The sequence below is a fragment of the Saimiri boliviensis genome, chromosome 14 (assembly GCF_048565385.1).
Source record: "Saimiri boliviensis isolate mSaiBol1 chromosome 14, mSaiBol1.pri, whole genome shotgun sequence".
Lineage (NCBI taxonomy): Eukaryota > Metazoa > Chordata > Mammalia > Primates > Cebidae > Saimiri > Saimiri boliviensis.
The window spans coordinates 28,302,914-28,327,855 of record NC_133462.1 but is presented as its reverse complement, the minus strand read 5'-3'; the positions used below and the strand labels follow the sequence as shown (position 1 = coordinate 28,327,855).

At 51.5% G+C, this 24,942-nt stretch overlaps 2 protein-coding genes across 4 annotated transcripts in view; one reads left to right on the top strand and one right to left on the bottom strand.

The window, feature by feature from the left end:
• The window catches only part of SUGP1 (SURP and G-patch domain containing 1), a 31,206-nt gene extending 7,371 nt beyond the window's left edge, over positions 1 to 23,835 (bottom strand). Inside the window, exons 1-8 of the mRNA XM_003942309.4 lie at positions 23,591 to 23,835; positions 19,618 to 19,789; positions 14,949 to 15,052; positions 11,496 to 11,723; positions 9,381 to 9,504; positions 9,023 to 9,123; positions 7,953 to 8,076; positions 3,332 to 3,687 (exon numbers count right to left, since the gene is read on the bottom strand). Coding sequence (XP_003942358.1) covers positions 3,332 to 3,687; positions 7,953 to 8,076; positions 9,023 to 9,123; positions 9,381 to 9,504; positions 11,496 to 11,723; positions 14,949 to 15,052; positions 19,618 to 19,789; positions 23,591 to 23,624 — 1,243 coding nt within the window. The 5' untranslated portion in view covers positions 23,625 to 23,835. The remainder of the gene's footprint in view (positions 1 to 3,331; positions 3,688 to 7,952; positions 8,077 to 9,022; positions 9,124 to 9,380; positions 9,505 to 11,495; positions 11,724 to 14,948; positions 15,053 to 19,617; positions 19,790 to 23,590) is intronic.
• Positions 23,836 to 23,936: 101 nt separating this feature from the next.
• MAU2 (MAU2 sister chromatid cohesion factor) overlaps positions 23,937 to 24,942 on the top strand; it is a 36,546-nt gene continuing 35,540 nt past the window's right edge. For 2 of the 3 annotated variants that reach the window (XM_003942308.4, XM_010330174.3), the window contains exon 1: positions 23,938 to 24,256. In XM_003942308.4, the coding sequence (XP_003942357.1) occupies positions 23,981 to 24,256 (276 nt within the window). In that variant the 5' untranslated portion in view covers positions 23,938 to 23,980. Of the gene's footprint in view, positions 24,257 to 24,942 lie in introns of all 3 variants that reach the window. The other variant, XM_074384347.1, reaches the window with a different exon arrangement.

Genomic DNA, 24,942 nt, shown 5'->3' with positions numbered 1-24,942 from the left:
GCCAGGCGTGGTGGTACACACCTGTAATCCCAGCTACTTGGGAGGCTGACACAAGAGAACTGCTTGAGCCTGGGAGGCAGAGGTTGTGGTGAGCCGAGATTGTGCCACTGTACTCCAGCCTGGGAAACAAGAGCGAAACTCCATCTTAAAGAAAAAAAAGAGCCGGACGCAGTGACGCATGCCTGTAATCCCAGCACTTTGGGAGGCTGAGGCGGGTGGATCACGAGGTCAAGAGATCAAAACCATCCTTGTCAACATGGTGAAACCCCGTCTCTACTAAAAATACAAAAAACTAGCTGGGCATGGTGGCGCGTGCCTGTAATCCCAGCTTCTCGGGAGGCTGAGGCAGGAGAATTGCCTGAACCCAGGAGGTGGAGATTGTGGTGAGCTGAGATCGTGCCACTGCACTCCAGCCTGGGTAACAAGAGTGAAACTCCGTCTCAAAAAGAAAAAAAAAAAGAAAAAAAAGAACACAATAAAGTCCATACATAAAAAATGCACAGCTAACATCACACCCACACATCATACATTTCACAGACTGGTAAAAGGCTGAAATATTTTCCCTAAGATCAGGAGCAAGACAAGGATATATACTTCCACCATTTTCACTCAACACAGTACTAGAAGTCCTAGACGGAGGAATTATGCCGAAAAAGAAATAAGTATCCAAGTTGGAAAAGAAGTTGTAAAGCTATTTCTGTTTGAAGATAACACAAATTTAAATGCAAAAAACCCTCAAGAATCCAGAAACAGACTGGATGCAGCAGCTCATGCCTGTAATCCCAGCACTTTGGGAGGCCGAGGTGGTAACACTGCTTGAGACCAGCCTGGGCAACACAGTGGAATCCCGTATCATCACAAAAAATATAAAAATTAGCCAGGCATGGAACAGCACGTCTATAGTTCCAGCTACTTGGGATACTGAGGCAGAAAAATTGATTGAGGTTGGGAGGTCAAGACTGCAGTGAGCTGTGATCATGCCACTACACTCCAGCCTGGGCGACAGAGTGAGACCCTGTCTCGAAAAAAAAAAAAAAAAAAAAAAAAGAATAAAGTTGGAAAAATTAACTCAAAATGGACCAAAGACGCTGGGTGCAGTGGCTCATGCCTGTAATCCCAACACTCAGGGAGGCCAAAGCAGGAGGATTGCTTGAACTCAGGAGTTCAAGACTAGCCTGGGCAACATGGTGAAACCCCATCTCTATAAAAAGCAAAAAAAAATTAGCCAGGTGTGCTGGCATGCACTTGTAGTCCCGGCTACTTGGGAGGCTGAGGTAGAAAGATCACAGATCACTTGAGCTTGGGGAGGTAGAGGCTGCAGTGAGTAGCCACTGCACTTCAGCCTGGGTGACAGAGTGAGAACCTGTCTCAAAAAAAAAAAAAGCTAAAGATCTAAATTTAAGAGCTAAAGCTACAAAATTCTTGGTAGAAAACACAGGGGCAAATCTTCACGCCCAGATTTGACAATGGTTCCTTAAAAATGACACCAAAAGGATAAACCGCAGAAGAAAAAAATAGATAAATTTGACTTCATTAAAATTTCATTTCTGGGGAGGGCTGGCTTACAGCAGGCACTGGGAGACTGCACAACTAGTTGCCCCCTCCCTGGCACTGCCACCCCCTGGAGGGTCTGCCTTAAGTTGAAAAAAAACAATGATACTTTCTGGCCACATTAAAAAAAGAAAGAAAATTTAAAAATTGTATGGATCAAATGCCACTATTAGTAAAGTATAAAGACAACCCATGGAATGAGAGAAAGTAAAGAACTTGTATAACTCAACAATACAACAACCCAACTTTAAAATGGGCAAAGGAGGTTGGGTTCAGTGGCTCACGCCTGTAAACCCAGGACTCGGAGAGGCTGAGGCAGGAGATAGCTTGAGCCCCAGCATTTAACACCAGCCTGGGTAACATAGTGAGGCCCTGTTTCTATAATAACTGGGCAAGGCCAGGCCTGGTGGCTCACGCCTATAATCCCAGCACTTTGGGAGGGTGAGGCAGGTGGATCACTTGAAGTCAGGAGTTCAAAACCAGCCTGGTCAACATGGTAAAACCTCGATTCTACTAAAAAAGAAAAACACAAAAATTAGCTGGGCACGGTGGTGTGTACCTGCAGTCCCAGCTACCCCAGAGGTTGTGCAGGAGAATCACTTGAACCTGGGAAGGGGTGGGTTGCAGTGGGCTGAGATCGAGCCACTGCACTGCAGGCTGGGCAACAGAGTGAGACTTTGTCTCCAAATAAACAAAAACTGGCATAGTGAGGCAAGCCTGTGGTCCCAGCTACTCGAGAGGCTGAGGTGGGAGGATTCCTTTAGTCAGGGTGGTAGAGGCTTCAGTGACCTATGATTGTGGTTGACAGAGACCTCGTGTCAAAGAAATAAAAGGCGGGCAGAAGAGGACTAAATCAGACATTTTTACACATGGTCAATAAGCATGTGAAAGATGCTCAGCAGCATCATCAGGGACATGCCAACCCAACAACGAGACACCACTTCACATCTCCTAGGGTGGTTGTAATAAGAGGAGGAGGGTATGGCTCTTGCCTATAATCCTAGCACTTTGGGAGGCCGAGGCAGGAGGATCGCTTGAGGACAGGAGTTCAAGACCAGCCTCGGCAACATAGTGAGACCCCATCTCTATAAAATTTATTTAAAAAAATGGTGAGGATGCAGGAAAAGTAGAACCCTTGTGCACTGCTGGTGGGAATGTAAAATGGTGCAGCTGCAGGTTCCTCAAAGTTAAAAGCAGAATTACAGGCCAGGCGTGGTAGCTCATACCTATAATCACAGCACTTTTGGAAGCCAAGGCAGGTGGATCAACTGGCTGGGAAACAGGGCGAGAATTTGAGACCAGCCTGGGCAACACAGCAAAATCCTGTCTCTACTAAAAATACAAAAAATTAGCTGGGTGTGGTGGTAGGAGCCTGTAATCCCAGCTAGTCAGGGTGCTGAAGCAGGAGAATCCTTTGAACCCAGGACACAGAGCTTGCAGTGAGCTGAGATGGTGCCATTGCACTCCAGCTTGGGCAACAGAATGAGACTCCATCTCTAAAAAAAAACCAATCAATTGCAATAGGCCCAGCAATTCCACACCCAGGTAGACCGACAAGAGAACTGTAAATGGATTCAGATAGTCACAGCAGTATTAGTCACAAAAGCCAAGAGATGTAAACAACCTAAGGGTTCATTCACAGATGAGTGGATAAGCTAGATGTGGTATGTACAAACAGTGGAAGATGCGGCCACAGAAGGAATGAAATTCTGATACAAGCTATAATGTGGATGAACCTTGAAGACACTATGCTCAGTGATGTGGTGGGGGGTATGCCCACCTGACAGAGGTGAGGGAGAGGCATCCACGTCCCTCTGCACCAGCTCAGCAGGTGGGAGCTCCACCTTATCCTCTTCAGGCCCCCACCGGCTCTTCCGCTTCCTCTTCACAGTGGCTGCGGAGGCTGGCTTCCCGGGGGCAGCTGGTGCAGGGGTGACGGTGGGAGCAGGCGTGGACGAGGCAGGGCAGGTGGTGGCCGGGGACAAGGACCCTGACAGGGCCTCAGGAGGGGACTTGCGCTTCAGGCTGGGGTCGGGTGCCGTGAGGGTGCCTGTGGAGCCGGCCTTGGTTTTCCGGAACTCCTCCAGCTTCTGTCGGTAGTACTTGTACCCTTGGCTGTTGGGCTCGTACAGAAAGCTGCAAAGGAGAGTTGGGGGTACACTGTCAGCTGGGCCTGAGGACCTGCCCTGATTCTGGGCAGGAGCAGTTCTGGCTTTGTGTCCACGCTGGCCAGAGTCACTTCGTGGTCACATCAGAGTCACGGTCTCCACTGTGACCTCCAGCCCTGCCAGGCCTCCCGGTAGCGGCTGCTATTTCTGGTGGCCCGATGCCCTTCCTTTGAACAGTGGGTCACTCCAATCGTCACCCTATCTTTATCAGGCACCCATCACAATGTCATTGTTCACCCTGCTTCAAAGGGAAAGGGCAGGACCCTTAAACACTGCCCAAAGTCCTGAGAAAAGCGAGACCTTCACACCAAATCTCAGACTGTGGGGAGACACCAGAACCCAGACAGGGCAGAAGGACAGGTCCTGATCCCAAGGGCTCCTTCTCAAATGCATCTGCAAGACACAACGTCAGAACAGATCAGGGAGCCGATTTCTACTCCATCTAGGGGCAGGAAGCCTCAAGGCAGTGTGACTAGAAGCCACAGGTCTCCTCACTCCCTACCCAGCCTGAGGAGCAGGGCAGGAGGTACTGGGTTCAGAGCTCGGTTCCGCACCTACTGGAACCTCTCAGACCATACAATCCCCTCCCAGCTCACAAGACTGTCTTTGGGGGTCTATGCCAAAAGGGAAAGTCTTGAGCCAGCTCCAAGTGGCAGAACAAAGGGAGAGAACTGAAGGCGTGTACAGCCCTGAACACATGTTACAGTGCTGAACAAGATGGGGCTGGACCTGCACTTGTGAATCTGGAGGGATGGTTATAGTACCAAGGCATGCTACTAATGTGAACTAAAGGGTCAAGCACGCTGTGAATTCCTTTCGCACAAAAGATAGAGGCCAGGCACAGTGGCTGATGCTTGTAATCCCAGCACTTTGGGAGGCTGAGACGGGCAGATCACCTGAGGTCAGGCATTCAAGACCAGCCTGGCTAACATGGTGAAATCCTGTCTGTACTAAAAATACAAATATCAGCTGGGCATGGTGGCACACGCCTATAGCTCCAGCTGCTTGGGAGGCTGAGGCAGGAGAATCCCTTGAACCTGGGCATTGGAGGTTGCAGTGAGCCAAGACTGGGCCACTGCACTCCAGTATGGGTGACAGAGCGAGACTCCATCATTTATTCATTTGTTCAAGTAACAGAGAGCAGCAAGAGACCCCTTAAGACAGTTTCTATATGAGCCTGTATGTATATGGCCCTGCTAACATCGGTACCTCAGGAAGGTAGAAGGACAGGAGATGGCAGCATCTCTTATAATTCTGGGTCATGGCACAAATCTGACCCAGTAAGGGACATTTGTAAAAATTAAGAGATAAAAGAAACTGTTCAGGAGGGAAGGGAACAGTTGTCAGATCTGGAAAAGACACTCAACAGCCAGGTGGGTTCAGACATGCATTTGAGGCCAAGCTGGAGAGGCTCACTTGCCAGGGCAGGTGGGCATGGGGGTGTGGGGACCCCTTCCTGGCCTCAGCTGGTGGTTCAACTGGTGTCTGCTCCAGGATGGTTCAAGGATGCATCATAGCCTCCTGGAGGGTCTGCCCATCTGCGAAGGGGTTACAATGGCACCTAATGGTGGACCCCCATGGGGGTCGAGAAAATACAGCCCTCCAACTACAACGGGGCTGGGTGCACCACCGAGGCTCCCCTCTGGTGGAACTAATCCCACCCTGAGCCCAGGGATAACCATGGTTAAGGTGTTTCCTGCCAGTTTCTGCAAATATTTATCTTAATAGAACTGTGATCCTATTTTATGCAACCAATTAAAAAAAAAAATTTCTTCTTGAAACTGATAACATAAGACTTTCATGTTAGAACAGTGGAAACATGTTTACTCACTGGTCTTGCCTCAGTTCCCTCACGCCTGAGAGTCCAGCACGCTGGGATGGCGGCTGACATGGATGCCTTCTGAAGGCAGCGTACTCCACTGGGAAGATGGATTGACGATTTAGCCCACAAAGGCTGGACACTGAATTTGTCACTGACTTTTCATTACTAAGGCCGATGCTCTATTGACACTATTTCCAGGATGTATCTCAGAAATAGGAGAATGACTAGCTCAAGGGACTGGGCATTTCCAGATTCTTTTTTTATTGTTTGAGATGGAGTTTCGATGTTACCCAGGCCGGAGTGCAATGGGGCAATCTCGGCTCACTGCAACCTCTGCCTCCCGAGTTCAAGCGATTTTCCTGCCTCGCCTCCCAAGTAGCTGGGATTACAGGTGCACAGCACCACACCCAGCTAATTTTTATATATGTAGTAGAGACGGGGTTTTGCCTTGTTGGCCAGGCTGGTCTCGGAACTCCTGACCTCAGGTGATCCATCCGCCTCGGCCTCCCAAAGTGATGGCAATATAGGCACGAGCCACCACGCCTAGCCTCCAGCTTCTTTATAAGCATGCAATTGCTTACGAATTGTTTCCCAAAGTGGCTAGGGTGTGCCTGGCCCACAGGAATGACAGGGAAGGGCCAGGAGTAGCCACATGAGGTGGCTGTTAGATTTGGGGGCAGGAAGAGCTGCCAACCATGTGGGTCTAACCAGCATTTCTGTGCTTTGGGGCTGCCTGACAACTGATCCTGTGTGGACCGCTCCCCATACCAGGTGACCTCAACCAGACTGGCCTCCTCCACAGCCACACCTGACAAGCTGGGCACCTGTCAGCAACACCGCAGAACAGAAAGGACCAGGAGGCGTGGGCCACCTGCATCAATAGCATCTCTCAGTTTTTTGTGTTTTTTTTTGAGATGGGGTTTTACCATGTTGGCCAGGATGGTCTTAATCTCGTGACCTTGTGATCTGCCCACCTTGGCCTCCCAAAGTGTTGGGATTACAGGTATGAGCCACCACGCCTGGCCTCATCTCTCAGTTCTGACATCAGGGGAGAGGCTAGACTGCAGCAGCTGGGTCCTGGACACCTCTGACCGGGCAGAGCTGCCAGGCCTTGGACAGAATTCCATATCCCTGCCTGCTTCTCCTCTGATAGGGTTCCACAGTTAGTGTCTATCTACAATGACAGCAAACTAAGTTTCTTATTTAGATAGCCTTATCAGGCAAATAAAGAAAAGACACAATGACTTGGAGTGGACTAATGACCTAACTCCGAGTTGTGGCCAACGACTTAATGGTCCCAGGGCCATTGAGTCTGGGATTCAGGACGCCTGGTGGGGGCTCTCCAGTCCCAGGCAGATCCCTCTCCTGAACTTAACGCCCAAACAATCCATGGCCCCAGCCACACAGGTACTAGATTGGGACACACCTGGGCCCCAAGCAGCCCCTCTCCCTTTCCCTATCCACTGGGTCAGCTGAGCCTTGACCCTCCCTGTTCCCAGCCCCTACACTCCCTCAGTCCCACCCCGCAATGGTGCCCCACTGCCCTTGTCTGCCTGGGCCTGGCCTGGCTGTGTCTGCCCACCCTCCATGACCTTAGCCAGTAACCACGAAGCACAGCTGCCCCATCTATGACAAAGTCTAGGGCTGCTGAATCAGCCAGCCCACCCAGACAGTGGCTGCCCCAGGACTTTGACTTGGGCTGTCACACCTCCTGACAAGTTGACTTGAGTTGGGACTTATGTAACCTGAAGCCAGGCATGTGCTTACGGGCATGTCACCTCCATATCCCCCAGGCACCCACCTACCGCCCTGGCCACAGAGCAAGTGCCAAACCCACCTGATGAACAGATGAGCTGGTGAGTACAGACCCAGCCAATGGGGCTAGGGTGGGACCACATGGCCATGGATGGTAGGGAGGCTGGGCTGCTTGTCACGCACCTGCCCTTCTGTGGAACTCGCACAGAGGCTGGGTGTTCCCACACCACAGATCCTAAAGTTCCCCACTCCCTGCCACCTCCCTTGTCATAAAGGGGAGACCCTGGGAATGCACACAACTTAACAGTGCTTGAATTTCCACTCAAGAGCCTGACCTGCCCCCAGCCAAGGGCTGCCATGTGTCCCAAAGGCAACTGGGCAAGTGCTGGAGACATCCTCCACAAGGTGCCTGGAAGACACAAGGGCTCCAATGGCCCCATGCACCTGCCTCAGAGACCACCCAAGGGTGATGATGTGTGTGTGGGACATGCCCATGGGGAGGCAGAGCCAGCCTCTGGAATGAGAAACTCTTGGACCTGTCAGCTTCTCACAGTGTGACCCCAGCAGATAGCGGGACCGTGCTGATCCAATATTCTCGCCTGCAGGGGGGGCGGTGGCCAGGGTGATGGTCACCTCCCTGGCAGGGCCCCCCTTACCTGAATGCCTGGTTCTCACGGTTGTTCTGGAGGGCAATGGTTTCCACCTCGGGACCCCCGTCCGCTATGAACCTGGCCAACTTTTCTGCAAGGTTCTTGACCTCTTCATCCTCTGGGGGTGAAACTTTAAGCAGGCTGTCAGTACTGGGCTCAACTCACCACACCCAACAGCCTAACTTCTGCTAAGAACCCAACGGGTAACAAGTGGGTTTGTTTTAGAAACGATGCAAAGAGAAACAGGCAAATGGGAATCAGATTACTGCATTGGGACCAGACACCAGAGTTCATATAACAACATGCCTCGAGCCCCCGCCCCCTGCCCACCTTCCCATCCCACCCGGGAGGTTGAGAGGGCCTTGGACACAAGCCAGGACAATGGATCCAAATGTGACAGCGGGTCTGGGTGGAGGAAGAGGGGAGATGGGAGCCCTCCAGGTCACATGGCTGTTGGGCCTCCTCTCCTGGGGAGAGGCTCAGGGCACAGGGCCACAGGAGACACAAAGAACAAACCTTTGCAGCCCGTGCTTGGCCTGAATGTCAATTACCCCCAAACCCACCCACCAGCACTTGACTGGCATTTTACGTCATTGCAGTCGAAGACTGGCCAGCATTTCCCCTTCCCCTGAAACTCATCCCATCAGAATTGCACCGGCTGACAATGTCTGTTCCTCAGCCCCTCGAACCTACACTACACTTGTCTTGCCCTGTCCTCAGTGTTCAGGAGGAAGCTGGGGCTCATTAACACTTGTTAATGTAACAAAGAACCAGGCAAAAACCCCTCTACCCCTGCTCTGAGCTTATCTCCCAGGAACAACCTCAACCTCCGAGAGCACCTGTGTACCCTAGACATATGGCTTGACGCTCAGGCTTCACCAAATCCTTGGAACACTGAGGGGGAAGGTGCTGTCAGTCCCATTCCCAGAGTGACCCCAGATGCCTTGGAGGGTACAGGCCTCAACCACTGGTGCCACACAGTGCCACTCCAGCACCTCCAGGAACCCCGATTCTGCATCAGGACATGGTATGTCCACAGGCCTCTCCAGAACCTCCTGCCTGCTCCATCCACCTACCTTTCTGAGAGGCTGCCTGTGACTTCTGTGCTTCCTTTCTTATCTCAGCCACCTTCTTTCTGTAGTAGAGGAATTCCCTGCTATTCTTATCGTGCAAAAATCTGGAGAGGAGGAAGTTTGCAGAAGAGAGAGGAAAATGAGTATCTGACGGGTGCAACCCTGCAGCTTCTATCGTGCAAAGAAAAGGCAGGCTGGCAAGCAAGGGACCCAAAAGCAAGTCTCCGTGCCACATGGGAGCCTCTTGTCACTTCTGGTGAGAATCAGAAAGCGTTTGGAATAGCATCCGGCCCGCGCTAGCAAGTATCCAGCCCCCCATATGCAGCAACAGCATGGCCTTCCCTTCCCCAGAGATACTCACGCAAATGCTGGGTTATCCTTGTAGTCCTCCATAGCTACTTTTTCTAACTCGGGGCCTCCTTCTGCCACAAAGCGGGCCAATTTCTCTATCACTTTCCGAGTCTCGGCTCCCTCTGGGGGTGAAACTTTAAGGAGGCTGTCAGTACTGGGGTTCAACTCACACACCCCACAGTCAATAGGCACACTCTCTCTACGGACCACAACGACAGAGGGGGTGGGGGGAGAAGAGTGTGAGATGCAGGAGGCTGTCGGACATCCCAGGTCCAGGCACAAAACACCATGACGAGGGGGGAGTCGATCTCAACTGTCTTTGAGACACACTGGGTGGGAGAGAAGTGTGAGGCTCTGGCGAGCACCAGGCTGGAAGCTGGCGGAAAAATATATCCAGCCTCCCCTGGTTTTGCAGGGGAAATGCTTAATTCTTTTCTTTCTTTACCAGTTTTCAGCATAACACATCGGTTCCCTTTCATCCTTCAAAGATGACACATTCTTTTTTTAAAAAAATACCATCATGAGCTCTGATTTAAACACACGGGGTGGGTTTCGATCCACGGCAATTAGTGTCATCATACAAGCTCTGTGGCCGGTGGAGCCTCTTCAAGCTGGCTCCTGAGGGCTCTGGACATGGCCCCAGGAGTCTCTGACGGCCTCCCTGCCACCTGCCGGGACAGGGTGCTCCAAGATCATCTCATACACTTCCTGCCCAGACCCAGAGCCAGCCATTTCTCCAAGAAGTTGGTTTCCGTGAGTGAGAAACTGCATCTCCAGACCAGCATCTGGGCTTTAGGGATGCTCAATGCCACGGGCTTAATCATTATCTTGGGACCTTTTCAGTGAACAGAGCTATAAAGATATATTTTTATATATGGATTAGCCTCTCCACTGAGCCATGTGGAACATGCTTTTGCATTTTTTCCCTGGCCTGTTTCTGAGGCTGTGAGTTTGTCAGCTACTCCACAGATCGCAGCCCTTGCAGGAGACGCACAGGAGAAATTTCTCACTGCCAGCCAGTGCCTGGCAACTGGGCAGCACGCCAGACCTGTGGCTAATCTTATTCCCCTTGTTGCTTGGGCTGCTGGGAATTAGGGTGGGGAGATGTGTGTGGCCCAAGGAAGACCCCTGTGAGGTCCCAGGGGCATTCTGTGCCCATCTTTCATCCTAGGTCGCCCTCCTGCCATGGGTCCAGCAACAATCCAGACCTGGTCGCTGCTTACAGGAACAAGGGCATTTCTGAGGCCACATGCACAGTGGTCCATAACAGTCTTCACAGGCCCAGAGATGCCTGATACCCCTTGTGACACAGCAGTTCCCAACAGGGCACCCTTGGAGCTGCTGGGGCACCTCTCTAAGGAAAGGACACATGCCAGCTCCATTCTTTCTGACTAATGGTCTGGGGCCAGGCTGGCCTCTGATCCACTTGGACACATAGCCAGAAGCAAAGCTGTCATGGTACAACTCCACGGTCACTTCAATCTGTGCTGTTGGGGTGACGTGATCTCACCAGCCAGCCCTCCATGTGGTTCAGGTGTCACAGGGCCTCATCCTGAATGTGGAAGTGGCTGGACTTGCTGGGAATGCTGTCACTGCAGCCACCCCCCTTTGCCTTCCTACACTGGGGGGTCTGGACAAGCTCACCTGTGACCACTGACCATCATTTCCCAGGGGCAGAAGAGAGCACCCTCCAACCTACCGCTCACACCTCTGGCCTAAATTCAGGTGACATGGTGAGGAGCGGCGCTTTGGGGCCCCAAGGGCTCAGCTGAAGAGCCTTAGAAGCTCCTCCAAGAAAAGACGCAAGGACACCCTTCTGGAGCAAATGTGAGAAGGGAGTGCGCCCCTGCCCTGGCTGGCGTGAGCCACCGCATGAGTGGAAGATGGGTGCCAATGTTCCCAAGATGAAGCCCATGCTCTGGTGCCCAGCAACACCCCTGCCCAACCCCTTACCCTCCTTTGCTCTTCTCACCCCAGAGGGGCCAAGGCTCAGCTCGGAGGCCTGGTGATTGCAACTAAGTCCAAAGCACCCACACCCCTGGCCACGCTTGCCCTGCTGACCACAGATCTCCCCTGCTAGAGCACAGGTACTGGTGGTGGGGGAGCTGCAGCTCCCACAACTTACCTTTGATCTCCAGCCACTGTTCATAGTCCTCCTCCTCATCCTCATCCGGAGACTGGAAGACACTTGGGCGGTGCGCCACAGGCAGCTGCTTGGCGTGTGAGTAGCTCTTGACCGGACCCGGCAGGCTGGCTAGCCCCAGGCCTGTCCGCCTGCTGATGAGGAGGGACCTCTTCCCCGCGCTGGGGGTGGGCGTGCTGGGAGGGACGCTGGGCGTGCTGGGGGGCGCATCTGGTATAGGAGGAAGGATATGTGCACTTGGGGTCTGCAGGGCACCTCTCCTGGCTTCCCACCTAACCCAAGTGCTGTAGGCCCCCAGGGGGGTTAGGTCTTTGACTTTCAGAACTCAGGGGCTCAGGAGGCGACCCTGATTCTACAGATGGGGACAGTGAGGCTGAGAGCGAATGGACTTACTGTAGTCCCCCAGCCAGAAGAGAAGCAGCCTGGGGCTCTGCAGGGGGCCACTCTGGCTGTAGACATCTCAACTGTGCTGCACCCACAGACTAAGGATACGTCAGTTATGCCGGGTGAGACTGGAGTCCCCAAATCCCAGTTTACAACCATTCCCTTGGAGGTCTGTGACCAGGCTGACTGGCCAGGGCCAGCCTATTGGGTGTTCTCAGCCTAAGAGCTGATGGGGAAGGGACTCAAACCAGCCTTCTTTATTCTTGGATGAATTTGGTCTTGGGTTAACTTTTCTTAGCTGTTGCTTAGGAAACCTGACAAAGGTCGAAAAGCAGCTGTCTCACCAGCAACAACAGGCTCTGGTTGGTAAACCTCAAAATCAGAGACATGGGCAGGCTTCCCATGGGTGACGATTTACCCACCTAGCTTGTCACACTGCACACCTGGAGGTGACCAACCTACAGACAGGGGTCCCACTCCTTGCACAGGTGTTACTGCCCGCTGCGGAAGGCTGGGAATCCCGAGGCGCTGACAGCGGGGCCAGGTGCGGAGGACCTGGAGACCAGCAATTCCAACCCACACCTCAGTCTCCAGGGGACCCACAGTGCAGAAGCACCCACAGCAAGGCAGGGGATGGGGTGGGGTTGTGTGACAGCTTCAGGCAGAGCCCTGAGTCCAGTGGGGGAGCAGCATCACGAAACTGGCCAGCTCACTACCCTGAGAGCGGGACTAAGGCCCCACTGATCATGACAGAGGCTGGCTTTGCACTTGGGGGTCCTCTTTTTTTTTAGTGACAGGGTCTTGCTTTGTTACCCAGGCTGAAGCACAGTGGTGCAATCATGGGTCACTGCAGCCTCTACCTCCTGAACTCCTGGGCTCAAGCAATCCTCCTGTCTCAGCCTCCAGAGTAGCTGGGACTACAGGGGCATGCCACCGTGACTGGTTAATTTTATTTTTATTTTTTGCAGAGAAGGGTTCTTCCTATGTTGTCCAGGCTGGTCTCACACTCTTGGATTCAAGCGATCCCCTAACCTTAGCCTCCCAAAGGGATTACAGATGTAATCCCCTCAGGGGATTCATGCCTAGCAAGGGCTTCATCTTTTCAAGCCTCAGCTTCCAAAATGGAAAGTGTGGAAATGGAGACAATCAGTTGCTTACAGAACTCAGTAAGATGGACAACTTAAACCTAAAAAAATCAGGTCAAGTGGGAGAAAAAAAATGCCTGGAATAAAATGCACAGTATGTCATCATCTGGGTAAAGGGTCAAACATCCAAAACAATGCCATGCACTGCTTGAGTGACAGGAACACACAATTTCTCGACAATTACTTGCTATAAGAAAGGGGGATGGGAGGACTCCAATCTCAGGTATTTTTCTTTTTTTTCTTTTCCAGATGGAGTCTTGCTCTGTTGCCCAGGCTGGAGTGCAGTGGCGAAAACTCAGCTCACTGTAACCTCCGCCTCTCAGGTTCCAGCAATTTGCCTGCCTTAGCCTCCTGAGTAGCTGGGATTACAGGGGTGTGCCACCAGGCCTGGCTAATTTTTGTTTTAGTAGAGATGGGGTTTTACAATGTTAGCCAGGCTGGTCTCAAACTCCTGACCTCAAGTGATCCGCACACCTCGGCCTCCCAAAATGCTGGGATTACAGGTGTGAGCCGTTGCGCCCACAGAGTATTTTTCACGATTAAAAAAGATCAGAAGTATCAAAGGCAAAATGTTACATCTATGATTATTTTTCCTTTTTGAGATAGAGTCTTGCTGTCCACCCAGGCTGGAGTACACTGACGTGATCTTCACTCACAGCTACCTCCACCTCCCTGGCCCAAAAGCAATCCACCCATTTCAGCCTACCCAGTCGCTGGGACTAAAGGCACACACCACCGTGCCTGGCTAATTTTTTGTATTTTTTTTGTAGAGAGGAGGTTTAGCTATGTTGCCCAGGCTGGTCCTGAACTCCCAAGCTCAAGCGATCCTGCCCACTTCAGCCTCTCAAAGTGTTGGGATTACTGGCATGAGCCACTGCGCCAACATCTATGAATTCTGAGTGAAGACAAAATGATGTGTGTTGTCAGATGTCTACCAAAGAGAAACAGAGGTAGAGAGAGGGGTCCCTTCAGAGGATTCAGTGAGAGCACAGGCATCATCTGCTTGCACAACGCAAGGGACATGGCAGGCACCGAATCCACACTCCCTGGCATACAGGGTGGTACCTGATAAACACCAGTGCCCCAGTGGTCATTGTTGGGCGCCCCCAACTGCCTGCCCACCGGGCACCTCGGCCACAGCAACAGCTCCAGAACCTGCTGTTCTCTGATGCAGCTCAGGTGTCTCAGGCCAGCCCAGTGCCTCTGCAAACCTCATCTGTGGAAGACCTGCTCACCCCTGCTGGTGGGTTCAAGCTGACCCAGTATGGAGATGCCTCCCATCTCCCAAAGTGGTCCCACAAGCATGGGGAAGGCTTGATCACGGCCCCACCTGCCCCAGATGTAAATCTGACTTATCTGTCTCTGCTTCTACAGGGTAAACACTTTGACTGTGGGGTCTACATTTGCCCCCTTGGTATTAATTTACATATTTATTATTTGGGCTGGGTACAGTGGCTCCTGCCTGTAATCCCAGCACTTTGGGAGGTTGAGACAGGTGAATTGCTTGAGCTTAGGAGTCCAAGACCAGCCCGGACAACGGGATGAAATCCCAACTCTACAAAAAAATACAAAAATTAGCCAGGTATGATGGCATGTCCTGTAGCCCCAGCCACAGGGATGCTAAGGTGGAAGGTTTGCTTGAGCCCCAGAGGTCAAAACTGCAGTGAGCTACGATTGAGCCACTGTATTCCAGCCTGAGCAAGAGACTGAGATTCTGTCTCAAAAACCAAAAATTATTTATGTATTATTTATTTATGCCTTTGGTGAAAGCACGGTGGAACAAGGGGGCTCTATGATTACGGGTGAGCAGAAGGATTTGGAGGTGTGACCCATCACTTCCCATGTGCCCAGCAACCCCAGGGGGCGATGCGAGGGCAGCACCGAGGAACAGGAGGCCTACACTCACCTGTGCTGGTCTGTGACTTCTGCAACTTCAGAAACTGCTGCAGGAAGCTACCATCGTTGGCAAACTTGTTGGAAACGCAAGAAGAGTTGTGTGCGTTTGTCATTCTAGAACCAAGACAGAGGACAGAGAGGGTGAGCAGGCTAGAGGAGCAGTGAGGGCACCAGAAGACAAGAATGAGGATGAGGCCACCACCTCGCCCATCACGGCCCCTCACTCACTCCAGCACTCTCACCTAACGGGACCGCAAACTGGTGCCCGGAGATTTCGGGAGATACTGCAAAGTAAGCACAGCAGGCTTCGGTACCATAAGCTAGGAACAATCTTGTTCTAATAAGAGCACTACTCCATGTATCATCTCTGCCTGAATATTAAACCTCCAGGTCCAAATGGCCCTCGGACAAGATGGTTCCTGCTCTCTTTCTTCTCTTTCTGCACAGCACCTGTCCTCCCTTGCTGGTTAATCTGGGTTGTTACTGACTCATGTCTGTCCCCCTGCTAGACCTTAGAGTTCTCCAAGACAGAGCCTACATGTCCCTACTTATTTATTTATTCATTCATTTGCTAAAGTACAGAGTTTATTTGAGATGCAGTTTCACTGTCACCCAGGCTGGAGTACAGTGGCACAATCTTGACTCACTGCAACCTCCTCCACCTGGGCTCAAAAGATTCTCATGCCTCAGCCTCCCAAGCAGCTGGGATTATAGGTGTGCACCACCACGCCCAGCTAGTTTTTGTCTTTTTAGTACAGACGGGGTTTCACTATGTTGGCCACGCTGTTCTTAATCTTCTAATCTCAAGTGATACTCCCACCTCAACCTCCCAAAGTGTTGGGATCACAGCCATGAGCCACTGCACCCAGCCTATTTATTTTTAAGAGACAGGGTCTTGCTCTGTCAGGCTAAAGTACAGAGTGCAATGGTGCGAAAACAGGGACTACTGGCAGGTGCCACCATGCCTGAATGATATTTTAATTTAATTATTTTTTGGGGGGGAGGGTAGAGATAAGGTCTTCCTATGTTGATAAGGACTTACAGGCTGGTCTTAAACTCAGGGCCTCAAGTAAGGGTCCCATCTTAGCCTCCCAAGTCACTAGGACTACAGGCATTTGACACCGTTCCTAGCCAATGCCATTTTCTGACAGGCATGAAGGGCAGCTCTGACAACAGCATATCAGCAGTGCCCAGCTCTGATTTAAATATATTTAGGCCCTTTGGTTTGCGTTTGTGTTGACTTGTTATTTTAAAAAAAGTTAGGCTGGGCGCGGTGGCTCAAGCCTGTAATCCCAGCACTTTGGGAGGCCGAGGCGGGTGGATCACGAGGTCGAGAGATCGAGACCATCCTGGTCAACATGGTGAAACCCCGTCTCTACTAAAAATACAAAAAATTAGCTGGGCATGGTGGCGCGTGCCTGTAATCCCAGCTACTCAGGAGGCTGAGGCAGGAGAATTGCCTGAACCCAGGAGGCGGAGGTTGCGGTGAGCCGAGATCGCGCCATTGCACTCCAGCCTGGGTAACAAGAGCGGAACTCCGTCTCAAAAAAAAAAAAAAAAAAGTTATACATATATTTTGCAAAAAAAAAAAAAAGAGGGAGAGAGTAGAGATAAAATACAAAATGCCCTGTGATTCTTCCAGCAAGATTGCTTTGGCTGTTTTCTTAGAAATCTATGATGCCCAAAGAAATGCTTGCAGACCCCAGCTCTGAGCTACAGGCACACATGGGTAAAGAAACACAGGCTCTAGCTAAACACGGTGGCTCATCTTTGTAATCCCAGCTACTGAGGAGACTGAAACAGGAGAATCGCTTGAGCCCAGGAGTTTGAGGCTATCATGACGTATGATCACACCACTATACTTCAGCCTGGGTAACAGAGTGAGATCTTGTCTCTTTAAAAAAAAAAGAAAAAAGTAATAGAGGCTTATTATGGAACAAATGACAATGTAGAAAAACTGAAATAAGCCCGGGTAATACAGAGAAAACCCCATCTCTACAAAGAATACAAAGAAGTAGCTGGGTGTGATGGTACATGTCTATAGTCCCAGCACTTCAGAGGATCACCAGAGCCCAGGACGTCGAGGCTGCAGTAAGCTGCAATCATGCCACTGCACTCCAGCCTGGGTGACAGAGTAGGACCATTTCAAAAAGAAAAAAGAAAAGAAAAACTGAAACATAGAAAGGAATGGGAAAACCCAACTAAATCTCTCTACTTTTAACAGCCACTATTAACACTGGTATGTCTTTATTTGGCTCTCTAAATTAGAAGTCAGAGGAAATAAGGCTGTGATCACAGCACACATTCTACCTCTTCTATTTCCTACTATAGCACACCATCCTGCTCCAATCTCAAATTCCTCCGACACACTGCTTTTTAAACCCACATGATGTTCCACCATATGGATGTACCCAAAGGTGGTAAAAGCTTATGGAGTCCACAGGGCTAGCCTTTTTCCTTTAAAAAGGAAAAAGAAATACCAATGAACTAAAAATGAATAACCTAAATAAGTCAACAGGGGGCACTGGTTAAATAAATTATGGGCCATCCACAGGGAAGATGGGGCAGCCCTGAAAAGTTGAAATTTTAGACAATCAGGCCGGGCACGTTGGCTCAAGCCTGTAATCCCAGCACTTTGGGAGGCTTAAGCAGGTGGATCACGAGGTAGAGAGATCAAGACCATCCTGGTCAACATGGTGAAACCCCATTTCTACTAAAAATAAAAAAAAATTAGCTGGGCATGGTGGCACATGCCTGTAATCCCAGCTACTCAGGAGGCTGAGGCAGGAGAATTGCTTGAACCCAGGAGGCAGAGGTTGTGATGAGCTGAGATTGTGCCATTGCACTCCAGCCTGGGTAACAAGAGCAAAACTCGGTCTCAAAAAAAAAAAAAGAAATTTTAGACAATCAAACACAATGTTAAAGGAAAAACAAAAGAGCAGGATATAAAACAATACCTACAGTGTGGCTCTACTTAAATCAAAATATATTTGAAATAAAAATTGTTAGAAGGCTAGGCACAGTGGCTCACTTTGGAAGGCCAAGGCAGGTGGATCACCTGAGGTCAGGAGTTCAAGACCAGCCTGACCAACATAAAGAAACCCCATCTCTACTAAAAATACAAAATTAGCTGGGCATAGTGGTGCCCGTCTGTAATCACAGCTACTTGGGAGGCTGAGGCAGGAGAATCTCTCGAACTCAGGAGGTGGAGGTTGCAGTGAGCCAAGATCATGCCACTGCACTCCAGCCTGTGCAACAAGAGCAAAACTCCGTCTCAAAAAAGAAGAAAAAGAAAAAAGAAAAGGCAAGAGCTGCTGGGTGCAGTGGCTCATGACTGCAATCCCGTTGGCGGGGGGAACCTCCCTTTGGGAGGCCAAGGTGGAAGGATCACTTGAGTCTAGGTGTTTGAGACCAGCCTGGGCAACATAGCAAAACTTCATATCTACAAATAATAGAAAAAATTAGCCAGGCATGGTGGCACGTCCTTGTGGTCCCAGCTACTTGGGAGGCTGAGGCAGGAGAACTGCTAAAGCCCAAGAGCTCAAGGCTGCAGTGAGCCATGATCCCACTACTACTGCACTCCAGCCTGGGTGACAGAGCAAAACCCCATCTTGAAGAAAAAAGAAAGAAAAGGAAAGGCCAGAGCTGGGACAAGGCCTTGGGGAAGGTTAACATGCTCTGTACTCCAGACCCCAGAGGAAGGGGCCTGCCTCTCAGATTATCAACCTCCAGCCTGAAAAGCTTGGAACTGGTCACCCTCATCACAACACCACCCCTTGATCAAAACCATTGGTGCCCTCAGTGTTTCTCAGGATAGTCAAGTGGAAACCCTTGCTGAGCTGCCATCCACCTCCCATCCACTAAGGGACAGCCCCTTTGGTACAGCAGCTTAGGCTGCCCCTTCACATACAGTCTCTCTCCCCTTCCTGCCCTCTGCTGGACAGGCCTTTCTCTGCTTCCTCAGTGGGCCAGCTCCATCTGGGCTTTCAGGATGAAAAGCTTCTCTGTGGCCACAGGGCCTGGAAACACACTGCCTAGTGCTACCTTCCAGGAGTTCTGGGGTGGCACCCGCATCCCTTTGCTAACAGTTTGTGACCCCATAAGGACAGAGCTTGTTTTTTGAGACAGAGTCTCACTTTGTTGGCCAGGGTGGTATGCAGTGGTACGATCTTGACTCACTGCAACCTCTGCCTGCCAGGTCCCAGAGATTCTCATGCCTCAGCCTCCTGAGTAGCTGGGACTACAGGTACATGCCACCATGTCCACCTAATTTTTTTTATATTTTTTAGTAGGGGCAGGGTTTCACTATGTTGTCAAAGCTGGTCTCAAACTCCTGGCGTCAAGTGATCCTCTGCCTTGGCCTCCCAAAGTGCTGGGATTACAGGTGTGAGCCAGCACACCTGGCCTCACAGCAGAGATTTTTTTTACTGTTATACCCCTGCCCTCTGCCCCACAGCTGGCTGGCAGTAAATAACTGCTGAGTGAATGAGTTGGCAAGCTGGCTTCTGGGGTCCCACACACCCCTCATTTCTCTCTTGCCACAGTGAGCCTCCCAAGGGCATCTAGGTCATTCCGTAGGTCATCAGACTGGATGCAGGCACACACTGACCGCCCTCACAAGCAAAACTCTATGCTGGTGACCCTCAAAGATCCCCATCCAGGCCCCCTGAGGCACTTACTCGCCAGGATGTGGGGGCTGAGGGCTGGCCACCTGATTCTGCTTGGCTTTCTGTTCCATTTTGGCTTCAATTTCCCGTTTCTTCTGAGCGATAAGCTCTTCCTGGTGAAGGATGTTCATGTTCATTTTTCCAGATTTAGGGGGAGCAACCCCAAACCACCGGTTAGCCTTTCCTGGGGAGGGAAAGGAGTATATCAGAAATCACCTTTGCTCCACAAACACCCCAAGAAGCTATGACAGGTCAGATGGCAAGATTAATTCACACATCCATTGGTTCATTTATTCAGCAGACACTTACAGAGTGCCTGCTGTGTACTGTCCCTGTACTTACCAGGTGCTACACAAGAAAGCGCAGGTCATTGCCCACGTGGGACTCACTTTGGGCTGGGAAGGCAACAGACCCATAAAAAAAAAGTAACTGCACAGCCAGGTGCGGTGGCTCACACCTGTAATCCCAGCACTTTGGGAGGCTGAGACGGGTGGATGACGAGGTCAAGAGATTGAGATCATCCTGGCCAACACGGTGAAACCTCATCTCCACTAAAAATACAAAAATGAGCTGGATGTGGTGGTGCATGCCTTTAATCCCAGCTACTTGGGAGGCTGAGGCAGGAGAATCACTTGAACCAGGGAGTCAGAGGTTGCAGTGAACTGAGATGGTGCCACTGTACTCCAGCCTGTGACTCCGAGACTCCGTCTCAAAAAAAATTTTTTTTAAAGTAACTGCATAATGTGGTAAGAACTCTGCTGGAAACTAAAAACGGTGAAACATAGTCACAGAAGAGTACGTATGCAGAGAGGGCAGCCAGAAGATAAACACTAGAGGAGGAGACATTTAAACCAGAAAAAGCGAATAAGCCAGGACCGTGAAAAGCCAAATGGGAGACGATCTGGGCGGAGGAAGGAGCAGATGCCAAAGCCCAAGGCAGGAAGAAACCTGGTACATCCAAGGAGCAGCAAGTGCCCAGCATGGAGAGAGGGGCCTGCTCCAGGGACAGGCAGAGGTGGGGCATGTCAGAGCATATGTGCTTTATTATAAGCACTTTGGGGAGTGATCGGGAAACACTAAGATGAAGATTGACAAGATCCATTGGATCTTTTTTTTTTTTTTGAGACAGGGTCTGGCTCTGTTTCCCAGGCTGGAGTACAGTGGTGTGATTTCAGCTCACCGCAGCCTCTGCCTCCCCAGCTCAAGCGATCCTCCTACTTCAGCCTCCTGAATAGCTGGGATTACAGGCATGTACCACCTCACTTGGCTAATGTTTAAATTTTTTCATACAGATGAGGTCTTGCTATAGTGCCCTGGCTGGTCTCAAACAATCTTCCCACCTTGGTCTCCCAAAGTGCTGGGATTACAGGCATGAGCTACGGTGTCCCTAGTTGGCCTTTTTGAGACAAAGTCTCACTCTGTCACTCAAGCTGGAGGGCAGTGGCACCATCTCAGCTCACTGCAACCCCCATTTCCCAGGTTGAAGCAATTCTCCTGCCTCAGCTTCCCAAGTAGCTGGGATTAAAGGTGCCCATCACCATACCTCACTAATTTTTATATTTTTAGTAGAGACAGGGTTTCACCATGTTGTCCAGGCTGGTCTCGAACTCCTGACCTCAAGTGACCTGCCCACCTCAGCCTCCCAAAGTGCTAGGATTACAGGTGTGAGCTACCGAACCCAGCGTTTTTGTTGTTGTTTTGAGACAGGGTCTCCGAGTTGCCCAGGCTGGAGTGCAGCTGCGTGATAGTTCACTGCACCTTCAAACTCTTGGGCGCTACAGATTCTCCCACCTCAGCCACCTGGTTGGCTGGGACTACAGGCACACTCTACCAGGCCTGGTTATTTTCTTTTTTTTTTTGAGAGGGAGTTTCACTCTTGCTACCCGGGCTGGAGTGCAATGGCGCGATCTCGGCTCACCGCAACCTCCGCCTCCTGGGTTCAGGCAATTCTCCTGCCTCAGTCTCCTGAGTAGCTGGGATTACAGGCACGCGCCACCACGCCCAGCTAATTTTTTGTATTTTTTAGTAAAGATGGGATTTCACCATGTTGACCAGGATGGTCTCGATCTCTTGACCTCATGATCCACCCGCCTCGGCCTCTCGAAGTGCTGGGATTACAGGCTTGAGCCACCGCGCCCGGCCCATTTTCTTTTATTTTTTGTAGAGACAGGTTCTTGCTATGTTGCCTAGGTAGTCTTCAACTCCTGTCCTCAAGGGAGCCTCTCATGGAAGCCTCCCAAAGTGCTGGGATTTTAGGTGTGGATCACCACATCTGGTCAATATCCACAGGGTCTTTCTATTTTCATCCTGGCTGCTAGGTAATCATTCTGGCCAGAAAATGCACAAGCAGCAAGACCAGGGAGGCCCACTGGTTCCAAGCAACAAACAATGACGTCTTCAGACTAGGGTAACAGCATGGAGACAGGGAAGACACCTCAGAGGTTCCCCATGGGACTCAGAATAAAATCCAAATTCTTAAAGTCTGAGCAAGGCACAGTGACTCACGCCTGTAACCCCAACAATTTGGGAGAACGAGGCAGGCAGATTACTTGAGGTCAGGAGTTTGAGACCAGCCTGGCCAACATGGTGAAACCCCATCTCTACTAAAAATACAAAAAATGTGGCGGGTGCAGGGGCAAGCGCCTGTAATCCCAGCTACTCACGAGGCTGAGGCAGGAGAATGGCTTGACCCGGGGAGGCAGAGGTTGGAGAGAGCCAACATGGCACCACTGAACTCCAGCCTGGGAGACAAAGCAAAAAGTGGGGTGGGGGGGGCGGAGAATTCTAAAAGTTCATTTTCAAGGCCCTGCCACATGGTTCCCCTCCCCACTTCTGCTTCATCCTTGACAGTCTTCAAAAGGACAAGCCCATCCTACCATGGCCTTTGCATTTACTGGTCCCCCCTCTGCATGGAAGGCTCCACTCTCCAGGTATTCCCATTGCTGGCAATCATTGTCTCAACTCAAAGGTCTTCTACTTGAAAAGGATTTTCTTTGGGCCAAGTGTGGTGGCTCAACACTTTATTTAATCCCAGCACTTGGGACGGTGAGGTGGAAGGATCCCTTGAGCCTAGGAGTTCCAGACCAGCATGAGAAACATGGCAAAACAATAAATACACAAATTAGCTGTGTGTGGTGGTGCACACCTGTGTTCCCAGCTACTCGGGAGGCTAAGGTGGATCACCTGAATCCGGGGAGCCGCAGTGAGCCATGATTGTGCTACTGCACTCCAGCCTGGGTGACAGAGACCCTGTCTCCAAAAAAAAAAAAAAAAAAAAGAAAAGAAAAGGTCTTTCCTGACTACCCAGTATCAGCAGCCTCCACCCCTCCACCTCACATAATAAGTCAGTCTTTGTAAATATTTACTCATTAGTGCACTGACACCCCAGTAGAAAGAACCCTCCAGAAAGTCAGGGCCCTGTTTCGGTCACTCCTGCATGCGCAGCGCCTAGCACAGTGCTGGCACACAATAAGCACACTCTAAGTATTTGGTGATGAGCGAATGCATTCTATTCTGGTTAAGTAGGAAGGCCAAGGCTTGCAGCAAAGTGAGGGTCAAAAGACGCGGGAAAGTGTGTTAAGGGAGCCTCGGAGCACTTCGGAAAAGCAGCTTTTCCAGAAAGCGGGACACAGGCCAGAGGGCAGCTGCTACGAAAAGAGGGGTGCAGGACAGCCCAAGGTTGCTGCTGCATCGGGGAATGGAGCTTGGAACAACCCCGAGGGCGGTTGTTTCGGAAACGGGACGCAGGGCCAAGCCGGGTGGCGGCCTCTACGGAGATCCGTGCGTCCTCAATAAACCGGGGGGGCCGCCAGCAACCTGGGTCTGGGGTCTCGGGAAACCAGGAGGTGCAGAAGCCGATGCTTTAGGCTGCCCAGGGGCTGAGGCGAGGGGTCCACGGGTCGCAGTAGGACTGACTCGAGGAGTAATGGGAGACACATAACCCCGGGACCCAGGCGGGTTCCTGAGGGGAGGCAGGGGCTGTTACCTGCAACATCCCGGTTGTCCATCTTGAGACTCATCCAATCCCACAATGCTCCAGTGCCACTTAAGGGGCCCTGTTATAGTGCGCATCGCCTGATGGGAGATGTAGTTCGCGTAGGTCAGACTCGCCCTATCACGTCGTGGATTATTGGTATTTTTTACCTCAAGAAACAAAAGCCTCAGCCTATCGGCGATGCCTAAGTCTCAGTCGTGATAAGCAGATGGTATCGCCCTTTTTACACCTTCCCGAAGAGGCGGCATCCCGATTACAAACTACATGTTCCAGGATGCTTTGGGCGGCAGATCTCGCGAAAGCCGGGAGGAGCGCCGGGTCCCGCCCCGCGCGCCTTCTTCCGCCTCCCTGTGGCGGCGTCTTGTTGTTGTGGAGGCCAAAATGGCGGCTCAGGCGGCGGCAGCGGCCCAGGCTGCGGCGGCCCAGGCTGCGCAGGCCGAGGCGGCCGACTCGTGGTACCTGGCGCTTCTGGGCTTCGCTGAGCACTTCCGCACTTCCAGCCCGCCCAAAATCCGCCTGTGCGTACACTGCCTGCAGGCCGTGTTTCCCTTCAAGCCGCCGCAGCGCATTGAGGCCCGTACGCACCTGCAGCTGGGCTCCGTTCTCTACCACCACACCAAGAACAGCGAGCAGGCGCGCAGCCACCTGGAGAAGGCGGTGAGCGCGGGCCGGGCCTCGAGGGAGGAGTCGCGGGTTCCTTGCAAGACCTGGGATGACCGGTCGCGACCGCGGCGGGCGAAGGTCGCTCCTCGGCGACCTGGGGGCGAGACCTCCGTCAAAGCCACAGGACCTTCGCCCGCCTCTGCCGGACCCCAAAGCTTCCAGCTTCTCAGGGGACACAAAAGTCCTCGCCCCCCACGCTTTATTCTCCGTCTCTGGTGACAGGGCTCCAGGAGCCTAGTCACTGTACTCCGAAAGTTGCCTGTTCTTGGGAGGAACAGGATCCGCAAATTGTCTGGTTTTCAGATGATTCCACATGTTGGTGGCGATGGGGACATCACTGGGTCCTGCAGCTACCAGCGCCTCCTAGTTTAGCTTCGGGAGCATCAGCCCCAAACGCTTCCGCCTAAAGTGACTTGGGGTAGGGGTTGGCGGAGGCGAGACCCCTGACTTCTCCCCGGGAATCTCAAGTCTGGTGTCTCAGGAACCGGGAAGGGCATCCTCCTCCTTGGACGTGGAAGTTTGGTACTGGTTTCTGGAGAGCCTTGTGTCCTCATCAATAATTCCTCGTGTCATAGGAGGGAAGCTGAGACCCAAAGTGTGAAGTGGGTCATTTGAGGCCTATGAGGAGGAGAAACGGGTTCTGGTTCAGTTTCAGTATTAGGGGATCTTGCAGCTTTTGC